This window comes from Ciona intestinalis, unplaced genomic scaffold (assembly GCF_000224145.3).
Source record: "Ciona intestinalis unplaced genomic scaffold, KH HT001096.1, whole genome shotgun sequence".
Taxonomy (NCBI): Eukaryota; Metazoa; Chordata; class Ascidiacea; order Phlebobranchia; family Cionidae; genus Ciona; species Ciona intestinalis.
The window spans coordinates 8,354-32,466 of record NW_004191417.1 but is presented as its reverse complement, the minus strand read 5'-3'; the positions used below and the strand labels follow the sequence as shown (position 1 = coordinate 32,466).

The window sequence follows — 24,113 nt, the reverse complement described above, 5'->3', positions numbered from 1 at the left end:
TGGGGCGCGGGTTTTGTTTTCCGACCTTAGCAATGTGGTGTGACGTTAATTAAGCAGGTACGTCCACATTTATGACGTCATTAGCAAAAATTGCACAGATTCACAATTTCAACAAAATATTTATTCCTCCCCGAAGTTCCACCGCTAACAGCGCTAGGGTGCGGTTGCTATGCAAATCTACATTAAATCCAGCGGTTGATGGCCAACGTTGAAATGCCTGACCAAGTCGTCTCAAAGTTTCCGAGAAATGAAGAAAAGAAATTAAATAAACGTCGAAGTTGTGAATTAGTTTCCACACCAACGCCCTGCATTAATAAAGCTTTGTTTCATCTGGAAAGATTGAAGGTTCGTGTGGCAGCAGTGAGTCTCGAACCCAGAACACCATTTAGAGTTCCCTAACGAGATGTTGCGTGTTCAAGACGTTTTTCGCGTGCGCACTATTGTTAAAACTGTTTTGTAAAACACGTACAGATTAGGTTAAGAAATCCCATGTTTTGACACATACTCTAGTGGGCCTTGAACCAAGTACCCTTAGTTGCGAGCCAGCATCGTATGTCGAAGGTTAGGGGTAAGTTGGGTGTTGAAAGGAGCACTTTGTGTGCGGGGGTTTCCCCATGACGTCATAGATAGTTTATGTTTTTGACACTTCGTGGTCAAGTAAAACTTTTGACGACGAAATTAATATTTGATTTCTATGTTTGCAGGGTTTGGTGAAGACAGGTGGCGCCAAAGAGCAACAAGTTCCGCAAAGTATTCTAAAACAAGATAATGAAGGTATTATGATGTCACAATGGTATGATGTAATAATGACATCACATGACAGATGTTCGACCAACCGGAACTCGTAAACAAATCAGATTCTTGACACCCAGCTCTTTTCCCCCACCTGGTGACCAAAATGTGGAATTATCCGTCCAGGGTTTGGGAGGGAAATCCCCTTCAGGTGATTGTTGTTGTAACAATAACAATTATTGGCTTTATGACATCATGATGTTTATACAGAAACAAGCGAACCACCAGAGGGCGATATGATGAAACAAATTCAACTCAAACCTCATCAAGTTTTTACACAGGTTGTAATGGGTTACCACGTATGTAACTTTGTGGGTGATTGTTTTCATGCATGGTTGATAATTTGAACAACCCATCAGTGACCACTGGGTTGGAGCAATTGCCGTTAGGTGTCTTGCCCAATGACACATACGCCCACAATGGTAGCAGCATCGAGCTTTTGACCCATAACCTCTTGGCTTGAGGCCAGCGCGCCAACTAAACCGGCCATAATCTTCTATATTACGTCATATACATTGTTTTATAAGATATCTATGTCCAGGTGGCGGAGTTGATCACGAGGCTCGAGGCTGACAGATTGGCCACCGAGAGCGCACTAGAGCACGAGCGAGAACGAGTAAAGAAATTAGTTTCGCGGTTGGATGATTTGTCGCAACGTAGGATGATAGAACTTCCGGCTGCTGTGCAGAAAGGTGGGGTTGGGGGTAGGGGTTCTGGGGGGTTGTGGGGGTCCTGAGGGGTGGGGGTTGTGGGGGTCCTGAGGGGTGGGGGTTGTGGGGGTCCTGAGGGGTGGGGGTAGTTTAACATAGCATCGTGGGGTTGCCTTGTTGTCAACAAAGTAACTTTTGTTTTACATTGAACAATATCTCCATTTGGCTACTTACACCCCATAGACACCCAACATTGACAAACTTCAATGTTTTACAATATGTGTCAACTTAACAAGTATCCGGCAACAAAAATTACCCGAGCTATTACAGCTAAAAAATCAACTCAACCAGTATTGTTTTTTTTGGGTGTTTTGGAATTGTTGATGTCTGAGGAATCCCCTTAGTTGATACCATCATAACTAATATTCACCACAACAGAGCACGAGGCTTGTGCTTGTGATATAAGTGAATTGCAATGGCACGTATCGTACACCACACGACAATTAGAACGAAGCAAGGAACGCGTCCACGCCGCTCAATTGTTGAACGCAAGTCTTAAGGAGGATATCAACTTCGTGAAGAAACATTGGTATAGAAGATTTCTATGAAACTCGATATTTTAATTTAATTAAGTTCGTCGGAGGTCACCTATGTCACAATGGTGATTGTGATGTCACAATGTGTCTACTGTGGTTAGGAAGAGGTTCGTTTTCAAGACGATTTAAATATTTTGACAAGATAAATATTATGTGGTTTAACTTGAGGATTATAATCGCATGAGAGAGGATTTAGTTTCGAATCAGTTTTTAATATTTCACTTTTGTAGTTGATAAAGTAAACTTTTAACATCAAATGAATCCATATATTAAACCATGCCTGGTAGCAAGGGAATGTTAGTTTTAAAATAACTGAGTTGTCGTTCTTGTAGCCCTCTAGTGGAGGAAAAGTTATTGATTGAAAAAGAATCGATGAAAGAAATTAAATCCATGCAACGAGATACTGATGACGTGAGTTTATTATTTCTATGTTTTATTTGAGACTTTTACGACAACTTTATATAACAAGTTTAGCAGCCAAGCTTTTATTCAACACATTTTCTCAAGTAGTTTTTACCCAAAGCTTGTTATCGACTGTCATTTTGTTGCTAATTCCTTCTCTTTGCTGTTTTAATTAATTTAATCTTCGCTATCGTAATTAAAGAGATAAATATTATTTGATTTTTATGCAGGAACTCGCTGAGGCCCGAATTAAACTCGACCAAGCAGAACAAAAATACCAGGAAGCGACAGAGAAAGCTGAACGCGAACGACAGAAAGCGAAAGAAAATCTCGAAGCTGTTCGCTCGCAACTTAAAATGCTAAAGTAAGTTGCGTGTGTTGTTTTATAAAGTTCCTACTGCACAGAGGGTGAGTTCCTCACTCATACGTTAAAGAACAAGAAACAAATGAAAATATGTTGGGGGGTTTCCTAGTTAGGGGCTGTAGTTCGTTAGGAGCTAGCATATGCGGCATAACCTTGTAATTTTACCTCCTTACGAAATCTTAAAACTATGTTAGAAGTTGCTTTACCTTGTTAACATGGATATCTTATAAACAGGACTGATCTCCACCACTCGGAGGCGATGTTCAAAGCTTATTTAAAGAAAGCCGAACAAAGTTTACAAAAGTTGACGCACCAGAACGAAGAGCTCGTTGTGCTGCAAAACAAAACGGGTGAATAACCGGGTGGTTTATAAATAACTACAACACGTGAATACCCAACCTGTTTATTAGTCATGACCCGATATTTGTGCATCCCCCAACATGCTTCGAAAAATATAAATTACTAACCTGTTACCACGTACCACCTTCCCCCCAGAGAAAGTTCGTGAGTTGGAACAGCATGAGGTTTACAAGATCGAGGGGTTGAGAGATGAAGTTAAACAAGTCGAGTTCGAAACAGGGGAAGTAACGAGACAGAAGGTGGCGCTAGACAATGAGGTGGAAGAAATGGTGGGTGTGATGTCATAATACTTATATTTTCTTACTTTTAAATGTTAAGGTTTTTGTGGCATTAACCGTCTTTTATATAAACAAGGATTTCTTAATTTTGGTAAAAGACGAAATATTTAGATGGTGGAAATTAATGTAAAGTATACACACAAAAGTAATTTAAATATTTGAAGTAAATAAAAATAATGTCGAAATACCTGTGTTGGGTTATTGATGAATCCGTTCGTACGTTCTATGTTAACAAACGACAAACTTGGTTGTTAATATTGTTTCTATGTTACAGCACAAAGGCATGCGCGAGAAAATTTATAATTTGGAAGAAAAATATCGGAATAGTTTGAAATCGTTGAGGGAATTGCAAGAGACGAATCGTGATATGAAGTATGATATCGAAGATATGAACGATGAGATAAAAACTTGGTGGGTGTTGGGGCATTTGAACATACTTCACAAACTGTACGTTAAAGAACTTTTTTTGATAGAAAAGTTTGGGAAGTTTTGGTTTACAGCCTCTGCCTTTGTCTCACCTGTTTAATTGGTTTGTTCATTACTATGTTCACCCATGTTATTCACATACTGTATTATATTTGATTCCGTGTCAGAAATCCATGAGTGAAACAATTAATATTACGTAATCTGGTTGTAGCGACAAAGCTGTATCAAAAGCCGAACGTGAGATCGAACGATATCGTAAGGAACGCGATCGATGCGAACAACAATTAAAAACCGCTGGCGATGAAGTTTCTAACATTTCTATGATTAATATCGAACTGAAAAGTAAGATGTCTATGTTGCATGTGTACGTTGTTATATTGTTTCTATGTTAGACCAACTCGAGAAAGAAGAAACGAAATCTCAGTCGCTTGAAGACGCGTTGAAGGTGAGTTGTGATGTCATAAAGGGTGTGACACTTTTACTCAAGTAGTTTTTACCCATAACATGTTTTAATTAATCTTCGTTATCGTATTTGAAGATATAAATTTTATTATGACATCACAGTCAACCTCGGAGAACCTGCGCAAACATGTAAATGAGGAAATGCGACAACGAACCGCACTCGAGGCCAAACGTCAACAAAACTCAAGTGCTTTGCTCAAGGGAAAGACCGGTATATATGATCTCTATGATATATCGTAACTTGTTTGACGGCTTTTTGATTTTCAAGAAAATGTGAAAAAGAAACAAAAAGTGTCGAAAAATTTGGAGAAAACTCAGAATGCGGTCGTTGAGGCGACGAGGGAAGTCGAGGAGTTGACGATTAAACATGATGAGACGGTTAAGGTGTGATGTCATAATGGAGGGGTGATTTAAATGTAACTGATTTATTCCTGGGTGGCGGGATAAACAATTGTTTATGGGTTTGATTGATTGTACCGTCTCATCAAGAGTTTAGCATTCTAACCGGCTAATTATCAGAACATCGCACGATTAGAAACAAAGTTGAAAGAAATCAACGACGAACACGAGAAGACGGAACGCGAGTTGAAGGGAAAGCGGGACGCGATTGAACCCGTAGAACGCAAACTACAGGTAAGGTGGCGTCCACCATATTGACCCACTCACCCATCTAACCCCCTCACCCCCAGACAGAACAAATGGAATTAAAATCTCGCATCAAAGAAATGAAACACGAGGAACAACAAATGTCGCAAAAGTTGAACGACATGCGAATCTCCGAGAACGCTATGAATAAAAGGATTCACACAACGGAAGAAAATATTAAGAAGCTGAAGTAGGTTTTGTAACTTAAGTTAAATTGGGTATTATGGTTTTAGCTCCACTTTTCAGTTCAACATTTTTACTCAAGCAGTTTTTACTGGTAGTTAATTTGATCTTTGCTGCTGAATAAAGTTTATGATCACAGAGAGGAACTGGAAGAATTAGAAATTAAATTAACGACGGGAGAAAAAAGGAACGAGGATCTTAATAAACAACTAGAGGGCGCTAACGGTGAGTATGTTGTTTCTATGTTGGTGCGTCGGTGTCTACTATATACGGGTGAAGACAACCGGGGATTTACCAACGTGGGACGTGGTTTATGCGTCTAGTTTAAAACCGATGATGAAACCACTTGTGATGTCATCGAGCCACCTAGTGATTATTACGCAGCTCGTTTCGCGGAGCGCGAGAAGATTCACGAGGAAGTGATGTCACAAAGGTTAGAGGTCAAAACTAACTTGGAGGAAAACGTGAAGGAAGAAATGGAGAAGAATAAGATGCTCGCCCAACGTTATCGGTGGGTGGGTTGGGGGTTGAAATGGGGGTGACATGGGTGTTAAACCTCAAGACCTCTCATGGCTGCTTATTAGCTATAATTTGGACAACCCATTAGTGACCACTGAGTTGGAGCAATTGCAACTAAGGGTTTTGCCCAAAGATACAAATACCCATAATGGTAGCAGCGTCGAGCAATCCTATAACTAAGCTACAAGCTGGATGCTGCCATTGCGCCATGGCCCCGTACACATAGATATATATAATATTTACCACTACAGGGAGCTACAGAGCGAACACATTGATTTAAAGAACCGTTTGATGGATTTATACGACAGCAAGGTTAAGTTGGAAACCTCAATTAAGGATCATAAACAGGTATTGTGACATCATATATTATGACATCATACTTTATGACATCATAATATTACAGCTGGTAACCTTGCAAGAGAAGTTAAACGTAGCATTGAAACAATATTATCACGACCGTGGGGAGTTTAATAAAGCTGGTTTGGAGAAGTTTCACGTCAGATCCCACGTAAGTTAAGTCTTAAACTACATTATAAAGATTGTGCGGTGGGGTAAGATGGTCAGCACATGACGTCCCACAAACTACATTATAAAGATTGTGCGGTGGGGTAAGATGGTCAGCACATGACGTCCCACATTTCTTATCATGAGGATCAGGTTATATAATTCTATGTTCACTACCAACCGAGGATAACAGAATGTAGACAAGGACCATCTGTTAAAATAAGTTACTCCAGTACTGCAAATGCAAAACGCACTATGGTAGCGAACAAATGAAAATAGCTGGCAACATTAGGTCCAGCAGATTAAATACCAACTATGACATCATAAACAAACATGATGACATCATAAACACTGTCACCAGGACAACACGGACAAAATGTCGAAAGTTCAAGGTGGCCTCGAGGTGGCGCTAGACAACATCTCGTTGTTCCTTAAATCGCAGATTGACGGAAGTGCAGCCAACCGTGTCCACCAAGCTGCCATGGATTGGCTGACGACGCCCTAATGTATCCGAACCCCCGATAAATTACGGTTTATATTTATTATTTCTAAGTTTTGTCTCGTTTGTTCCGCACGGAAAGCTTTCTTTGTCGCCTTTTTCTCTTGTCTTCTCTCCTGTGAGGTAATAAACAAAGTTATTTTCATAAATAAATATAAAGTTACAAAACTTTGTTTTTGGTTGGTTTTGGTTTATTTTATGTAAATGTTGTTTCCAGATGTGTTATCTCAGCCACAAACAAACATCGTCACCTTTTTCATTTCTTTGACAGCCGCCTTGCGTGCCGTCTTCTCCTCCCTCGTCTCATCTTTCCCACGAACGATGACTCGGGGTTTTTCAACTTCAGGCTCCAACGATTTCAACTAACGACAAACATAGATATCATATTATTAATATTATACATTAGCAAGACTTTGGTGACGTAGGTTGAATAGCTTATATATGAAACATAGACATCTTATACGAACTTGTTTTTTGGTCAGATGAGGTTTGCTGTTTAGGGGAAGTCCTGTCGTTGGTGAGATTTTGATTTTCTGTGAAACAACAATAAGTGATTGTTTGTCAACAAAGGTTTTATTAAATATAATATGTTTATATATAAAAATATACGTGTTTAAATATAATATACGTGTTTAAATATGCAAAGTAACAAAGTTCCGACTCACTGGGGGATCTTGGATAAGTTTCGGTCGATTGTAGATCGTTGAATAGGTGGCTGTTGACGTAATAATGGTTATTATGCAATATATTTGTATTATGACATCATACTTACATAATATCGACTCACAATCCCAATTATCGCGAGGTTTCTCCATCACCATGGTTACCATGATGTCATCATCGTCGTTATCAAGGTTGCTAGGCAACGTGGGTCGTATACGTTCTTCCTCTCTATGATGTCATAGTTAATTACATTATGACATCACAACCACCATTATACTCACCCCTCTTTAACCCCGCCCCCCAACCCAAGTAACAACTCTAACCCCTCCATCTCACCCACATCACCCACGGGGATTCCCCCCTCGATCTCAACTTGACACAACTCCCCGATGTTCGGCTCGTCGTAACTTTCAAAGAACTGAAACAGCGCGAGGTAAAGTTAAACTTACTACCAGGTAAACTAATGAAAGATAATTTCGTGAAAGGGCAAGACTGAACTAATCCTTAACAGCGACATGTATAAAGTTTTCCACTATTTTGTTGCTAAATAATTAAAATACAAATCAATAAAATTAAAAAGTTATTGTGGGGTCAGCCACACTTTTATCATCGTTTACCAAATGTAAAAAAAAACAATTTTATAATTTTCCACGAACCTTCTCAAATCTGTCGTCCAACAACGTTAGTTGTTCGTTTCTACCCATCACTGATGATGTTATCGAGTATGCGGTGAACCGTGACTTCGTTTCTTCGTCCGAGAATTCATCCAGGTCACATGACCCCGAGTCACACGACTCAGCGTCGCTATCAACGTCGTCACTGAAACATTACAACACAATGTTTAGAAACTACAGCAAAAGTAAATCAGTTCTCCTAAACACATGTGCCGACCACCCCCCATTCTAACCCCTTACACCAAACCCAAACCAACTCCCACCTTTCCCCCTCTTCGCAAGCCATCGCCATGAAATCATCTTCCAGTTCATTATCGGGGTCGTTGAAATCGAAGTCCTCGTCTAACCCCGCCACCACGTCTGGGTCCCATGATGGCTGTGGTCCCCGTGGGTTTGGGACCGCACGATGCACCAGACCAACGTCGCCCTCGCTGTGCGATGCAAATACTATGGATGGAAGTCGTAACACCGTGTCATCTTTTATGATTTCTATGTTTTCCTCGTCAACACTTTCCATGTGAACTGTGGGGCAATGAACATTATTAGATGAATATTAAAACGTCTCTTTGTTACATTCGTATTGTTGCCATTACTTTCTATTATGTTAAGTTACTATCTGTTTAATGCCATGAACATAACGACGCATTTAAAAACATGTAATATCCTGAAATCTAATACAGGTAACATTTACTCAAACAGGAACAAATTCAGTGAGAAGATAAAACCTTCAGTTAGTGAACAATAACAACATTAGAAAATATATTAGGGGGCCAAAGTATGCTGGGGGTGGGGTGGGGGGTGGGATATATGACGAGTGGGTGGATTGTTCAACAGCACCGAGTGAGATTAACAAATGCAAAGCAAAAATTCAATATAATAGTAAATGAAATACTAAAGTTTGCAAAAACATAGTAGTGCAACTTACTTTGGTCCCCATCCTTGGGAACAAGAATGGCTTCCTGGTTCCTTGACGATGGTTTGAGATGTTGAAGATAATCGTAATCATCCTCGAATCCAATGCCGAACGTTTTCTGATTCTCAATTCTAGATTCCCGTTGTTCAGGATTCTGATCAAACAATGGTGGTTGTGATGTCATAATAAAGTAAACAATTAAGGCTCAAACTTTCGTTCTAAAAGTCTTGCTGAATCAGCCATATGTGAACTTATTACTAAAGTTGTATTTATAGAGTAGTATATGATGTGTTTGGTTTTATAATACGACAGCAACATCGGGTAAACCATTGAATTGTTGCCGATATTTATCTCATTGTTTATATTTGTGATAAAAGATTTTGGTTCGAATAAATTTGACAGAGCGTGCAAAGCTTTTGAAAGTTAACACCAACAAACGGCAAAAATCTCTGTTCGACAAGCCCCGTTAAATTAACAAAATGTTTAAAACACTGACCTCTAGTGGAGCAGATTCATTTATCGGTATTAAAACTCGTTGAGGCGCGTCTTCGTCTGCAGCGAGGGGGTCCTTTTGACTCCTCTCAATCAAATTAATTAATTCTAATTATTTAACATATCGCCTTTTGTTCAACTTAATAATTAACATAATATTTACATATTTGTCAATATTATTCAAATTAATATTTAAACGACAATACGAATATTTATGTGTTCGAGTACGATAGTGAAGATCAAATTAATTAAAATAATGAAGAGAAGAAAATTAGCAGCAAACAAACTTACAATATAAATTTAACTCATATCGAGTTTTATGAAAACCAAAATTAAAAGTAAATACAAGAAATGTACTATTACGTCACCTGTGCACGAGGTTAAAGGTCACCGACTTCTTCTTGTCGATGAATTGTTTCTTGTTACGTCGTGGCTGCAATTATTACGTCATAATTAAATGAATGAATGTCCACAACAGTGGCAGGGCCAAGATTCGAACCAATAATCTCTGAGCTAGAGGCTAATGTACGCAGTCGGTGATGTGAATTAAAAATTATGACTTTGTTACCCATTATGACGTCATAGTATTCACGTTCTACAACTATCCTTAGTTCTAGACTAACAAAAACAATTTAACTTACCATTGTGACGTCAACAGTAACAAACAAACATGTGTTCTAATATATTTTGTTTCTATGTTTGCTTGTTATTTCTATATGTTCATTATACACGAGGTTGCGCGTAAGGGAAATCTTTCTATAGACAACTTATAAAATTGGGCACGAAGTGACGAAATAAAGACGCAAATGTTGGATCTGGAACTTTTGTTTGTTACGTCATAAACCTTACTATAGTTATGTAATAATAACGAATTGTTTGAATTTATGACGTAACAACTTTATTTGTTAACAACAAAGGTGTTTTGCGCGTCGGTACTGTGACGTAACATAACAAAAGTCAATCATGCAGTTTGATGCGTCACAATGAGCATTATTAATGACACATCAAAACATGTCACGATGCGTCATTATGTCCATATTATGACATCACAATGTATGATACAACATTGCAGCTTATAAAGGCGATTGTAACAAAACAATGAACATTGTTTAGGATCAATCAGATGCACAAATTAGTTGTGACGTAACAATAAGCGAATAATTAAACAGACGATGTCGTATAGATCGACTTGTTAGTTAGAGTGAGGACGCTATCGATTGTTTGAGAAGAAATAGTATTGTTACGTCACATTGGGTTAACTTATATTGTAACATTAGTTATTTTGACGTAGCGTATTAACACGTGATCGGCGATGCGTTTCGTGACGTCACAATCGCAAATTCTTTGCAGGTCGCGCGAAAGTTAGGGACGCTGCGTTTCGATGAGGTTCGAGTTTTCGGTTCAGGAAGAGAACAAATAGCATTGTGACGTAGGAATGGTTGTTGCAGCCAAATAAAGGCCATTGTGACCTAATTTGCGTAACCGTTGTAGTTGCTACGTCATAAACGTCAGAGCGCGCGCGCAGAAGTTCTAGACCAATTGTTAGAAATTGTTGGACGAATGTCGATTGTGACGTAACGTTTCTTCTGTTTAATAACAATGTTGAACAATCAGCATTAAACAAAATGTTTCGTCACAATCGAATAAAATGTTTATTGTGACGCAATTTAGATTAAGTATGTGACGTAATAAAAGTTTTAGCTCGGCATCGACCGTGAGGTATATTACGTCATAATTAAAGCATTGTCTTGAGAGATAGTGACGTCACAGTGTGGTATGTTGCCTGATTGAATCGATCGCTTATATAAGATTTCTATGCTTCATTTATTATTAATACTCATCTCTGATATCTATGTTTCCCATTGTTCACGTAATAAAGGAGTTAGTGACGTCATAAAGTTTTTAGTTAGATTAGTTTGTTATTTTTTTGTTACGTCACAATTAGAATGAACAATGGGTTGCGCGAAAAGTAAAACACGTGACGAGGATTGCAAACAATTGGAAAGTTTAACAAATTTTACACCGGAGGAACTAAAGAAATGTTACGATGATTTTCAACAGGTATAGTAATAATATTCTTTGTGAAGGTGTGGGGTCGAGGCTCGGTGCTGCTACCATTGTGAGCGTATGTGTCCTTGACACTTTACGACAATTGCTCCAACCCAGTGGTCACTAATGGGTTGTCCAAATTGTCAGCCATATATTAAAACAATCACCCACAAAGTTACATACGTGGTAACCCGTAAGCGGGCATGAGGTGTATGAAACAGAACACCCGTGTTATTACACCCTCCCCACCACGGCATGATAAACAACACACCCTTCCAGGAATCCACCAGCGGGAAAATGGATCGAACAAAGTTTGACGAATTCTATAAAAAGTTTTTTAACCGCGATCCCCGATTCGTCGATCATTTGTTCCGAACATTCGACTTCAACAATGACGGTATGTTACGTCACTATTGAGTTTTAACTATGACGTCACTGATGTTTTTATGATGACGTCACAACGATGTTTTAATTTTGACGTCACAATTGTTAGGTTTCATTAATTTCCGCGAGTTCGTATGCGGGCTCTCTATCACCACACGTGGCACGCCTGAAGAGAAACTCACGTGGACCTTTAACGTTTATGACGTCAATAATGATGGGACAATAACGCGTGACGAGATGCTGCAAATAATGAGGGTATTATGACGTCACTATTACCTTAAACTGTACTGTTTTAGTTTAAAATCCTCGTTTTAAAGAAACAAATGTAACTTTAATTTTATCTTAATTTATTTCAATTAAATATTACAACTTACAATGGCTTTGTATTAAAATAAAATGTTTATGACGTCACAATGCAGGCGATATACGCGATGAACGGAATTAGCGAACCGGAACAACTTAAATCCGGAAGTGACGCATTCGAGGGTTTGGACTCCAACGGGGACGGTTTGTGACGTCATGATGTTTTAATATGACGCAATAAACGTCAATTGTTCCAGGTTTGATTTCCGTCGCGGAATTCGTGAAAGGAGTAAAGCGTGACGAGCGATTGCTGGAGTTTCTACAAAGAACTATTGATGTGCAACAAAAGTGATTGTGACGTAATAATACCCCAAGAAGCTGGTGACTGTGACGTAATAAGTGCTGGGCGCGACGTTTGCTTGCAATAAATTCTATTTGTGATCAATCGTGCATTAACTATGCGTATTATGACGTCATAAACAGGCAGGAAACCAAGACAATGGGCAGATATTCTAGACCTATGTGACGTCACAGAGCGTTATTACATTTTAGCAATAGAAACCGCGCAAAATAAATTTAGAATTTCCTGCGTTAAATTATTCATCGCGCGTGTTTCTATAAGCGGAGTCATTGCATGTGTTACGTCACAATCGTCTTTGTTACGAAGAAGCAAAACTCAGCAGAGCGCGGTGGGCGCGCGAATTGTTGTTTACACCATAAAGCCGATTGTTGCGCACAGTGTGCATTGAAGATTAGTTAAGTATTTGTGACATCATAGTAGCGATTATGGGTCAACAACACCCTAGTTTGAAACCCCGCATGTTGGATGACCTCATGCGGATGTCCGACTTTAGTGCAGACGAACTCAAGATTTGGTATAATGAGTTTTCTAAGGTAATGTATGTACACTGGCCGTTATCGGTTCAGCATATGTTCGGTTTCGCAGCCACGATTTTACTCAAGTAGTTTTTACCAACAACGTTTTAACGACTGTAGTTTTGTTGCTAATTTCCTTCTCTTCGTTGTTTTAATTAATTTGATCTTCGCTTTCATATATTATGCAATGAATGTAACTTATTTTTACTCGCGTGTTCAAGTTTGTGATGTCATAATGATTGACAGTGGGTGTAGCGTATGTTGGGTTTAGCAGCCACATCTTTATTTAGCGCTTTTTCTCAAGTCGTTTTTACCTGCATCGTGTTTTAACGACTGTAGTTCGTCACGCAATGCTCAACACGCATGAATGTTACCAAGTGTTGTGGGTTCAAAGCTCGACGCTTCACTGCCATTCATGTGTGCAAAACACCTAACGCCAATGAGCTGTCTAAATTGTCAGCCATACAGAAAAACAATCACCCATCAAGTTACATACATGGTAACTCATAAGCGGGCACGAGGTGTATGAAACAGAACACCCGTGTCATAACGACTGTCGTTGCCTCGCCATGCGAGGATAAATAAGTTACATACATGGTAACTCATAAGCGGGCACGAGGTGTATGAAACAGAACACCCGTGTCATAACGACTGTCGTTGCCTCGCCATGCGAGGATAAATAAGTTACATACATGGTAACTCGTAAGCGGGCACGAGGTGTGAAACAGAACACCCGTGTCATAACGACTGTCGTTGCCTCGTCATGCGAGGATAAATAAGTTACATACGTTGTAACTTTTAAACACCTACGAAGACGTATGAAACGGAACACTCATGTTATAACGACCAAGTAAAGGTAAACAACTCATATACATTATTAACAGGACAGCGTTTCTGGATTTCTTTCCAAAAACGACTTTATCAAAATCTACAAAGGATTGTTTCCGCATGGTGACGCTAGTGGGTTCGCTGATCACGTGTTCAGAACATTCGACGCCAACAAAGACGGTAAGTGTGACGTCATAACCACGTATAGCATACGTCACAATATATATTACGACGCAGGTGTCCTTAATTTCCGCGAGTTCGTGATCGGGTTGTCGCTGACAATGAAGGGACCGCTCGACGACAAACTTTATTGGGCGTTTAAGCTTTATGACGTCGATGGCAATGGTTTCGTCACAAAGGATGAAATGAACGAAATAATAGCGGTATCTAACGTTAGTCATTATCGATGTTTCGCGATGCGTGATTATGACGTACTAACTATGTGTTACGTCACAGGCGATATTCACCGTGTGTTGCACCGACACAACCGATGATGACGTCATAATGAGCGGTCGCGAAGCGTTCAAAACAATGGACACGGATGAAGATGGAAAAGTTTCATGGGGAGAGTTTAGGAAGGGGATTCATAGCAACCGTGTGTTCATGCTGATTGTCGAGGCTAAGATGAAGAATGCCGGTGTGACGTCACGTTGACGTCATGGGTGTGACGTCACATTGACGTCATGACTACTGTATATATTGCCGCTGACGTTTTTACTTTTATTGACCATGCAACGATTGTTACGTAACAAATAACAAATGATGTCATAATACGAACAAATTGTGACGTACTGAACTTAATTGTTTCATCACAAGAGACAAAGGAGTATTATGACATCACAAACAAAGAGACACTGGCAGTTACTTTATGACATCACAGTAAGAAGTACAGTGAAGTATTATGAGGTCACAAACAAATTATTTCTTAACATTAGAAAGTCGAACTCGGTAAAACTTTGTTCCGACGGGAACTTTGAAACGATTGTTGGGTTTACGAGCCTGACAATATTCGCGGTCGATGAATCGCGATAACAACCAAGTCTTGTTGGATGGCTCTGTGAGATGTTTATGTTGGTTATATATGATGTTTATGTTGGTTATATATGATATCTATGATACCCATTCTCACCGTTATGTTTCAACCCGAGTTCGTTCATCGAATCGTTATGTAGGAAATGTAGTGTGTGTGTAAGTGTTACCACCACGTGGTGGCGGTAGTGAGTGTCGTACGTCACCAACACCAGGTCACCAGGTTCAAAACTAAAAATGTCTCAAATTAATAAACCATTTGTTTCAATTTATTATAGAAATATTATTTGTGTAAAATAGGATCCGACCCCTTACCCATACAGAATAGAAATATAATTTTACTTTGAAATCGAAATTTTTTCCTTTAATTTTGTCGAAGATGACGCGGCAGTTTCATTTTCCCCTGAGTCATGCTGACTAACAATAGCTGTTGCTGACTCATCAATAATTTTCCTAAGTCGTTGAATTTCGTCGTCTTTTGCCGAAGTGACTCGCTGAATCGCAGAGTTGAAAACCATCTAGTGACCAACATAGAGATATCTTATATAACACCATGATGTCATAATAAATATTGTTTATTCAGAGGTCATGGGTTCAAGGCTCGTTGCCACCATTGTGAGCGTATGTGTCGTTGGGCAAGACACGTAACAGTAATTGCTCCAACCAACCCAGTAGTAAATACTAACAATAAGCAAGTTACATACCAACTCAATAAGTTCCACACTTAACAACAAACAACCAAACTTCACATATAATTCACCCCAACCCACCTGTCGCCTCCTAGTGGCGTCTTCCTCCTTCTTCTTATACGATGTTTCGAGCGCGTTACGTTGAGATTCGAACGATTTATATGCGCTCTCTAGCGTCATCTGGTGTTCCTGTAGTGACACGACCATTGAGCCTGTGACATCACAATCATACTTTGATGATGTCATAATGCTGTCGTCCATCTTTGTTCGTTTAGATTCTTTTTCCCCATTTGATGATGTCATCAGTTGTGATGTCATCAACGATGATGTCATAGACGGAACATTAAGATTTTGGGACGCTTTTAATCTGAACAATGTAATGTTATATTTATGGATTATTCAACATAGAAATCAAATAACTTACTTTTCATTTTCCGAGCGTAACGTTTCCACGACAACCAACAACGACTCGTGCTCGTCTGGAATATGATTATGATGTCATAGTTAATTGATAATTATTTAAAATTTTGTTTCTGATGCGAAACTTGTATGTTTTTGATGATAATTGTCACAAATTAATTAATATTTAAAATTTATATATATGTTAATATGTATATATACATATATAACTTATATAACCACGCCCCAACTGACTTGTTATTCGTTGAAATTTTTGTTTCGCATCATCGGTCAGTTGCTGCGCTGAGACTACCGATAACAATCGATCGGCTTCCATCTCGTCTAACTCGGATCTAATCATAGATATCTTATATAAACACAGATGTATTATAAAAAAACCATAAAGAAACAAAAACTAAGTCAAACCTAATAAAAATATATTATTTCTATGCTCACCGATACTTTTTATTGATTTCATCGACGTTGATCGACCACTTATCGTTATTTTGTTGAATTTCTTGTTGATATTTAGATTCAACATCAACAACTTGTTGCTTCATGATTTCAACTTCGCGTTCGTTTTCAGTTTTTAAATTTTCGCGAAATTTTTCAAAATCTTCCTCGTGTTTTGATTTTAATTTCTCCATATCTCCCTCAAGTGTTAAATATTTCTCGTTCAGGGTTTCCCGGTCTTTACTAAACTCCTCCACTAGGAGGCGATATTTGTTCTCACTTTCCGATAATTCCTGCTGACTCAGCAATAGTTTCCCGGAAACATCGTCCAACTTTTGCTGAGTCACCTCCAACCTTCCGTTCAGCTCTTCCACCACCACATTACACTCCCTAACTTCCCCCTCGAGCCCCCGACACCGTTCCAACTCACCCTCGTACCCCCCTAACAACATCGTCAGCTCCTCATTGGTCGATTCCAACTTCGCGACCGTACGTTCCGCTTGAGCGACTTTATCACGACCCAACCGTAACTCGTCCTCCATGTTGCTAACAGCAACTCGTCCCTCGGCGACGACCTTCTCGTGACCCTCGATTTGACCCTTGACCTTCAACACGACCCCCTTTAACCTCACCACCTCCCCCTCAGCCACCGACAGTTGCTCCTCGAGTTCTTGAACCCGGTCCCCGCTTCCCACCAACTCACAAACTTGCTGACTCAATTCTTTCTCCAATTCATAATTTTTCATCTTTAAAGCCTCGACCTCGGACCCACAGTCGCGCTTCACCGCCCACACCTCTCGTTCCGACTTCTCTTCCGCATGAGCGACCTCGATTTTCATCTCGTTGATCCGACATTTTGCGTCCGATTCGATCTCGGACATCAAACCGACTTTTGCCGCCACTTCTGTTTTGAGACTATTGTTATTCTCCTCGAGTTTCAAACATTTTGCTTCAAGTTCCTGGAACATAGAAATAACATAATGAACATAAACATCTTATATGTATATTTATTTATGTTTTAATTATAATTTATTGAATCCGGTCCTGTTATAGCACTCATATTGTTGGATGATTCTCGCTGCATCATAACAGAACACACCAAGTGTTACTAAATATACAGCCAACAGACCAAGTCCAAATAATGGAGTACTTGTTTTCATATTTGAATATAAAGGTTCTGTTACACACATCTTTATAAACAAACATCCAGCCTCAACAACCACAAAAAACCATCTCCTTTTTAAAAATTAACTAAACCTTATACCAATCATCCATAAACATCAGTCGTCTCACTTTGATCTCCCTCCTCAACTTCTCCTCCTCCTCCCACCCACTCCTCCTCTCCTCCTGCTCCCTCTCCAACTGACCAATCACGTTCTCCAATTCACCCCGCGACTCTGACCAACGACGATCAAAATCTGCAACAACGGCGTCTCGACTGCGTTGGAGACTATCTACTTCTTCTTGGAGTTTCCTGTTCAACGAGTTTATTATGATGTCATAATACAATATATTCAGAAGGCAAAAATTTAAATTTATCGCAAAATCTTGGCATTTATAAAATGCAGCTTATTTTAACAGATCAATGAAATAAACTTTTAAGACAAATCACAACTAACCGAATTAATTTATTCGATTCTTCATTTTGCAACAAATTATTTTCTTCCAATTCTTTGATTTTCTTCAAAACCTAAAACAACAAATTTTTAATGAAAAAAAATCAAAATAACGCAACGACAAAAATTAAATTAAAAATTTTACTTTTTCTTTCTCTACATCGCTGGTGAATGAATGAAACATTTCGTCGGTGTCCTCGCTCGTCAACACTGAAACATAAATATCTTATAAAGCAGAAACAACATACATTGAAACCTCACCACACCTAACATGGCCTGCATGTGCTGGTTGCGATACCATGTGCGAATAATCATCAATAAAATACAGAAACGCATAATGTACAACAAATCCCAAACTTACTTTTAGATTGCTCCATGTTCTTACTGGGTGTTGATTGTTGCACCCCCTCCGTTATAGGGGTCATGGGGGTGGGTGGGGCATGGGGTTCCAACGGGAGAATGCTGAAAAATTCCCCAGAATCGGGGCTGCCCACTTCCACACTAGGAGGCGATAGTAAACGTGGAGTTTCGAAACTTTTCAAAAATTCACTTTTCGTTATTTTGTCGTCGATGATATTTTGTATTGATGATGTCACAAACCCCCCTGTTGTGTAATCAGTGTCGGGTTTCAAACTTCGAAAAATCCTTTGATCTGATTGGTCGACGGGTTGTATAGCTTCCCCTTGCGGTGGGATGGAATCGATGGATGACATCATAGATTGTGATGTCATAGATGGCATTATAGAGCTTTGTTGGAAATCCAAGGTTGTTTTAGTTGAAGTTGAAACCACGAGTTGCCACGATAGTTGAGTGGCGTCGGGGAAACACGCGATCGATGGTTGGACCTGTGGAGGATCAGGTTTATAGGATTTCTATGTTATTAATATGGTGTCTATGTCCGGAAACACAGTCAGAAAATATATTAGAATATAAAACGTTTGTTTTAAAAAAATTTAAATATTATTTTACAAATTTTAGCAGCTGGGCCACTGTTTATATTATTAATATGATATCTATGTTAATATATGATATCTATGTCACCTGTGGCGGCTTAAACTCCGGAAACAACTTCCCGAGTTGATCGACCTCGTTATCGGTTAATTGTGGAAGGTTGAGGTCAAAAGGTCGAATGGGTCGTTTCGATATCAACGGGGGTCGGTCGGTGAACCCGGGGAATAATTTCTATGGATGTTGAAGTAATTAGTTGTTGATCGAACGAACGTAGGTTGTTTTTACCAACCTGTAAGAAATGATTCTTGAATTCTGATTTAAAGTTTTTTCTTCGAACAATTTCTCGATCTCTTGCAACCTTCGATGCCGCTAGTACTCCGTCGGTCCACTGTGATGTCATAATAAAATATATGATGTCATAATGAAGAACATAAAAAATACATACATTTAAATATAATATATGTTTTTTTTGATATACTAAATATATAAATTATCTATTAAAAACTTTTTGAACTTTTCTGAGTTCTTTATAATATCTAATTAAATATAATTATAATAAATAAACATTGAAAAGGGTTTGGAAAATATATTTTAAAATTATTTAATGTTTACCATTATAGATGTTTACCTGCGTGAATGCTTGCGAGAAATACTTTCTTCGTTTGCATTCGGCGACCGAAGAGAAATAAATCTCCGGAGATTTTTTAACTTCGGTTAAAAACTCCACTTGGTGGCATAACTGAGTCAGTTGTTCGCGGAACATAGAAATCTTAACGTCAGCGTTTAGGATGCTCCGTTGAACAAAATGTAACCATCTGTGGGGGGGGTTTCATAATATTTAGTTAGTGTTGGTCTATGTCTGGTCATTCTACTTGTACACACTATATTCCATGGGGTCTGAGATTTATGTTTAAGTTGCTGCATTACCTAACACTAGGGTGCTACAACCCATTAGTGACCACTGGGTTGGAGTAAACTACATAAGTGCCAAAGGTACATACGCCCACAATGGTAGCAGCGTCGGGTTCTGAATTCAGTATCCTTGGGTTAGGATTCAAATCACTGAGTTAGCGTATATAACCCCCACCATATAATCATCATACAGATATAAATACACCCCCATACACCCATACACACATACATAGATACATAGATGGCCACCAACCTTAATCTAGTGTGAAGGTTTTGTGCAAGTTCACTTTTTGCCGAGTCACACTTAATAAGAGCTTCTCTCGTTGCTGACTCATTGTCGCGCATGATTTGAAGTTGGGTCACATGACTTTCACATAACGTACGTAAAGTGTCGCGGTTCATTGAACCCTCTTGTAAGTCGCGAGCTGTGTCCTGGTTCTTCACAAACCCCTGTGTGATGTCATAAAGTAACAAAAGTCATAACAACCGAGTGCACAAACGTGTTTGTTTTATTCCATCAGGTTTTATCATAAGCTCACAGTAGCAACATTGAGCCACGAACCCCGTAACCTCTGATTTAGTGGCTTAACTGTTGTGACACAAATCACAGATAAAACATTGGCCTTAGTTTAACATCATAAATAAAATAAACTTCTCTTTTAAATTTAAAAATGAATCCAAACCTGAGCAATTCCTCGTTGTTCCGCTACTTGTTGCCTAGCAGCGTTGATCACATGATCCAACGCAGCCAATCGGTCGACAATACCCGATATTTCCCGCATCCTAGGATTGGTGGCTTGGGTCGTTACTTTGTCGCACTCGAGGAGGAGGGCCGATAGTTTGTCTGGATGATATTTATCAAACATACTTATATAGTTCGTCTGTGGTTGGCGGGGTGTATACTCATACTTACACATAATTATATTCACCTGGTAGCAGCATAAAGCACCAAGTAGCCAAGATGTTGACAAACATTCATATCCCGTTATATTCCACCCAATAGTTAAATATAATATATCTACAAGCTACCTAGTGGTCCAACTCCATAATTACAATAGTTTTCAAAATCCTAATTAAATCTGAGGTTAAGTTGATAAAACATTGATGTCGCCCAATTATATATAGGAATAAGATATCTATGTTGAGACACTTGATGTCGCTAACCTGTCGTTAACTGCGAGACTCGTTGTCGGCAATCTTCGATGAGGTCGGCGATTTTTACACCTGGGGATTTCCCCTCGATCCATTCAAGCAAAGTCACTCCCGATGACTCATCACTTTTCAACAACGACTCAACAACAGGAATGCGACTCAGCATTTCTAAAACTTCCTCAAAACTGAAAAATTTCATAAAAAATAAAATAAAAAAGGTTAATTTATTACAAAAATAATCCAATAATAAATTTTAAATATAAAACACTAAATAAAAATGTTATTACTTTTTCACACATTATTACCCGTTCAATACTTCAATGTGATTGGTTGATTTACTAAGCATGAGCGAACACTGGTCACGCATGGACGATAACCTTTGTTTGAAATCGACCAATGAGACGTGGAGGTTTGATACGGCTGCTTGCCATCCCTGTGATGTCATAATGTATAAAGTGTATGATTATGAAGTCATGTTCGCCATAATTTGGATCATGCAAGTCAACTAATTACACAATTGACCAAACCTGTTTTTTAAGTAAATATCATTTGTTAAAATATATTTCATTGTGATTTTAAACAACTACACGCATTCATGAACAAAATATTGTCGTAAAATAATTATGTCCGAGTTAGTACAGTCAACAAACATGGGTAATCCCCCGTTACCTGAAACATAAGATGCTCGTCCGCTACCAAAGTTTCCATAGTGGCCACTTGGTGGCGTGTTTCCTCGTGTATTTGCATCGCAAGTTGTGTACGCGAGTGTAATGTGCCGTAACATACGGGAAGGTGAAGTGAATTGTGGATCTCTTTGTCAAAACCTGGGGGGCATGGTATAAGCATGGTAAGGTGTTGGGTGTCATAGAAATCATATTATTTGTTACTTTTACAATCACGCATAATACAACATAATATTAATTAAATACATTTTGGATTTTTAGTAAAAATTTTAATTTTATTTTAATGTTGTATTTTAACGAGGGTTTTTACACCAGATGAGTCAGGAAACTCCATGTAACATTAGGGGAATGGGGACAGACTATTAGTATTAGTTGCCTTCTTGATTGAAGAAGGAAAATTTAGGAAAAATGTAAAATGACAAAACGATTAGAAATATATTTATATTTAATAAAAAGAAAAATGCGTGGTCGATACACCTAGCAGACAAACAACCCTCATCATAATAATGTAACAATGGTTCGTTCACCTGATTTAACAATAGTTTTGTTGCTCAATAATGCCGATTGTTCCATCATAGATTTATTGAATAAATATATGGGGTTGGATTCCGTACCAACGGGGTACGAACATACCTTCTGCTCGTCGTCTAGCACCTGACCCCCGCTTGTTAGCATCACCTGTGATGTCATAATGATTGTGATGTCATAATAAAATGCAATAATACTGAAGAATAAATGTAACTTATTTAACACGGGTGTTCTGTTTCATACACCTCGTTACCACGTATGTAACTTTGTGGGTGATTGTTTCTGTATCGCTGATAATTTGGACAACCCATTAGTGACCACTGGGTTGGAGCAATTGCCGTTGTCTTGCCCAATGACACATACGCCCACAATGGTAGCAGCGTCGAGACTGGAACTCGTTAACCATTGTACACAACGCTGTACACTTTTGAACGAACATAGAAACAACGAACCTGTTTCTCGGGCTTCACATCGAACTTGGTCGAGACGGCTCGCTTCAAGTCCGAGACTCTGTTGGAGCAACCGGTGAATAAAAAACAAACACAGTGTAAATATCTTCATATACGCTAGTAAAGATCAAATTAATTAAAACAACGAAGAGAAGGAAATTAGCAGCAAAACGACAGTTGGTGAAACGTTATTGGTAAAAACTACTTGAATAAAAGTGTCAAATAAAAAACATTTGTAGAAACAAATAGATAAAGTCAATTATGACATCACAATACCTTTTCATTGCCCAATCAACATCAAGATTGGTCATGTGACCTCGATTAACGAGGAAAACATGGAGACTCATTTCATCCACACGGTGGAGGCAAAGTGCTTATTATAGGGTCAACATAGAAAACATATATAACAACCTGTGAACATAGAAAACATATATAACAATATAGAAAACTTATAATATTATAACCTGTGAATGAAATATGATTATGATGTCACAAACACAACAACAATGTAGTCATTGTTATTGTTTTGTGACATCACAGAGAGAGAGGAAGTGTGTTGTTTATTACATCATAATACGACGATAAACATGATTATGATGCAATAATATGGGATTATCTAAATAACAATGAACACTATTGCTATTAAACATCATAATATACATTATGACATCACAATATTACAATCAAACTTGCAACTCTAGAACAAACAAAATATTTTAACTTAAATTCTAAATACAATATATCTAAAACTTTTAATTCCCTTTAAACAACTTCTTATATATTTCATTGAAATAACTTTAAACGTTAACTTACTCAAACCTCGAAACCTCATGACGTCACTAATGACATCACCAGCCGTATTACCATATTAAGCCAACGCCCAAACGTCCGGTGTTACATAGGTTACCCCATACCTTATGCTTTATAAATATATTTATATATAATGTCTCCTACCCCCTTTTTATAACAACAGAAACCCTATATATAGGCGCAACAGCCACGCTTTCGATTTCACAAATAAAACTTTTGTCCATAGCGAGTTTTAACGACTGTCGTTTCGCAGCTAACTTCCTTCTCTTTGTTGTTTTAATTAATTTAACCTTTTTATCTTCGCTATCGTATTCAAAGAGATAAATAAGTTGTATTATATGTTACTTGCATAATAGCTACAACAACAATAATAACAAAGAACAAGTAAAATTACTATTGACACTGTGTTCGCTCAAGCGTTAATAACAGCTGATTGGTTGCCTATTATGGCGTCATAGTGAACTATTATTTGCACGACAATGACTAATCAAACATTGCATTGTGACATAACATACCAACAAGGTTTCTAGATCGTGACGTCACAATGAACTCAACAAGTTCAACTTACAGATACTTCATT

General features: G+C 38.5%; 5 protein-coding genes and 1 long non-coding RNA gene across 9 annotated transcripts; 3 read left to right on the top strand and 3 right to left on the bottom strand.

Annotated features, from left to right (window-relative positions):
* Positions 1-27: 27 nt before the first annotated feature.
* Positions 28-6,701, top strand: LOC100185113 (coiled-coil domain-containing protein 178-like). Of its 3 annotated transcripts, none has more exons than XM_009863152.3 (22): positions 28-345; positions 705-774; positions 824-943; positions 1,003-1,073; positions 1,334-1,484; positions 1,881-2,031; positions 2,371-2,449; positions 2,671-2,804; positions 3,039-3,154; positions 3,300-3,433; positions 3,717-3,853; positions 4,080-4,210; positions 4,261-4,313; positions 4,433-4,541; positions 4,599-4,714; positions 4,850-4,963; positions 5,020-5,165; positions 5,298-5,383; positions 5,543-5,669; positions 5,929-6,025; positions 6,081-6,185; positions 6,543-6,701. In XM_009863152.3, the coding sequence occupies exons 1-22, from the start codon at positions 199-201 to the stop codon at positions 6,684-6,686; spliced, it is 2,538 nt and encodes an 845-aa protein (XP_009861454.2). In that variant the 5' UTR covers positions 28-198; the 3' UTR covers positions 6,687-6,701. The 3 variants fall into 3 exon arrangements, with proteins under 3 accessions (XP_009861454.2, XP_026695807.1, XP_026695808.1); XM_026840006.1 differs by having other exon boundaries at positions 6,081-6,206; positions 6,264-6,687; XM_026840007.1 differs by having other exon boundaries at positions 28-568; positions 705-943.
* On the bottom strand, positions 2,811-3,723 carry LOC113475627. The gene is made up of 3 exons (XR_003397383.1): positions 3,631-3,723; positions 3,272-3,409; positions 2,811-3,138 (listed from the first exon to the last, which is right to left on the bottom strand). It is a non-coding gene; the product is annotated as an uncharacterized LOC113475627 (long non-coding RNA).
* LOC100184303 (protein LTV1 homolog) lies at positions 6,128-10,157 on the bottom strand. The gene is made up of 12 exons (XM_002128711.5): positions 10,064-10,157; positions 9,791-9,855; positions 9,427-9,508; positions 8,943-9,084; positions 8,281-8,539; positions 8,000-8,162; positions 7,625-7,761; positions 7,453-7,571; positions 7,346-7,395; positions 7,148-7,213; positions 6,932-7,042; positions 6,128-6,796 (listed from the first exon to the last, which is right to left on the bottom strand). The coding sequence occupies exons 1-12, from the start codon at positions 10,064-10,066 to the stop codon at positions 6,683-6,685; spliced, it is 1,311 nt and encodes a 436-aa protein (XP_002128747.1). The 5' UTR covers positions 10,067-10,157; the 3' UTR covers positions 6,128-6,682.
* Positions 10,158-10,564: 407 nt separating this feature from the next.
* Positions 10,565-12,603, top strand: LOC100186693 (neuronal calcium sensor 2). The gene is made up of 5 exons (XM_002128564.5): positions 10,565-11,483; positions 11,751-11,868; positions 11,965-12,110; positions 12,275-12,362; positions 12,416-12,603. Exons 1-5 carry the CDS (start codon positions 11,376-11,378, stop codon positions 12,508-12,510), a joined length of 555 nt encoding a protein of 184 aa, XP_002128600.1. The 5' UTR covers positions 10,565-11,375; the 3' UTR covers positions 12,511-12,603.
* A 282-nt stretch (positions 12,604-12,885) lies between these two features.
* On the top strand, positions 12,886-14,714 carry LOC100176472 (neurocalcin-delta-like). 2 transcript variants are annotated; one of them, XM_009863143.3, is made up of 4 exons: positions 12,886-13,052; positions 13,919-14,042; positions 14,100-14,245; positions 14,319-14,714. In XM_009863143.3, the coding sequence occupies exons 1-4, from the start codon at positions 12,945-12,947 to the stop codon at positions 14,514-14,516; spliced, it is 576 nt and encodes a 191-aa protein (XP_009861445.1). In that variant the 5' UTR covers positions 12,886-12,944; the 3' UTR covers positions 14,517-14,714. The 2 variants fall into 2 exon arrangements, with proteins under 2 accessions (XP_009861445.1, XP_002128527.1); XM_002128491.5 differs by having other exon boundaries at positions 14,100-14,254.
* Positions 14,562-23,163, bottom strand: LOC100187500 (RB1-inducible coiled-coil protein 1). The gene is made up of 22 exons (XM_002122401.3): positions 23,000-23,163; positions 22,727-22,784; positions 22,274-22,424; positions 21,733-21,887; positions 21,369-21,496; positions 21,076-21,248; positions 20,595-20,755; positions 20,165-20,361; positions 19,628-19,814; positions 19,289-19,387; positions 19,090-19,230; positions 18,410-18,893; positions 18,194-18,258; positions 18,052-18,122; positions 17,726-17,906; positions 16,436-17,391; positions 16,235-16,332; positions 16,005-16,059; positions 15,662-15,947; positions 15,234-15,409; positions 14,992-15,122; positions 14,562-14,917 (listed from the first exon to the last, which is right to left on the bottom strand). The coding sequence occupies exons 1-22, from the start codon at positions 23,068-23,070 to the stop codon at positions 14,781-14,783; spliced, it is 4,161 nt and encodes a 1,386-aa protein (XP_002122437.1). The 5' UTR covers positions 23,071-23,163; the 3' UTR covers positions 14,562-14,780.
* Between the last annotated feature and the right edge of the window lie 950 nt (positions 23,164-24,113).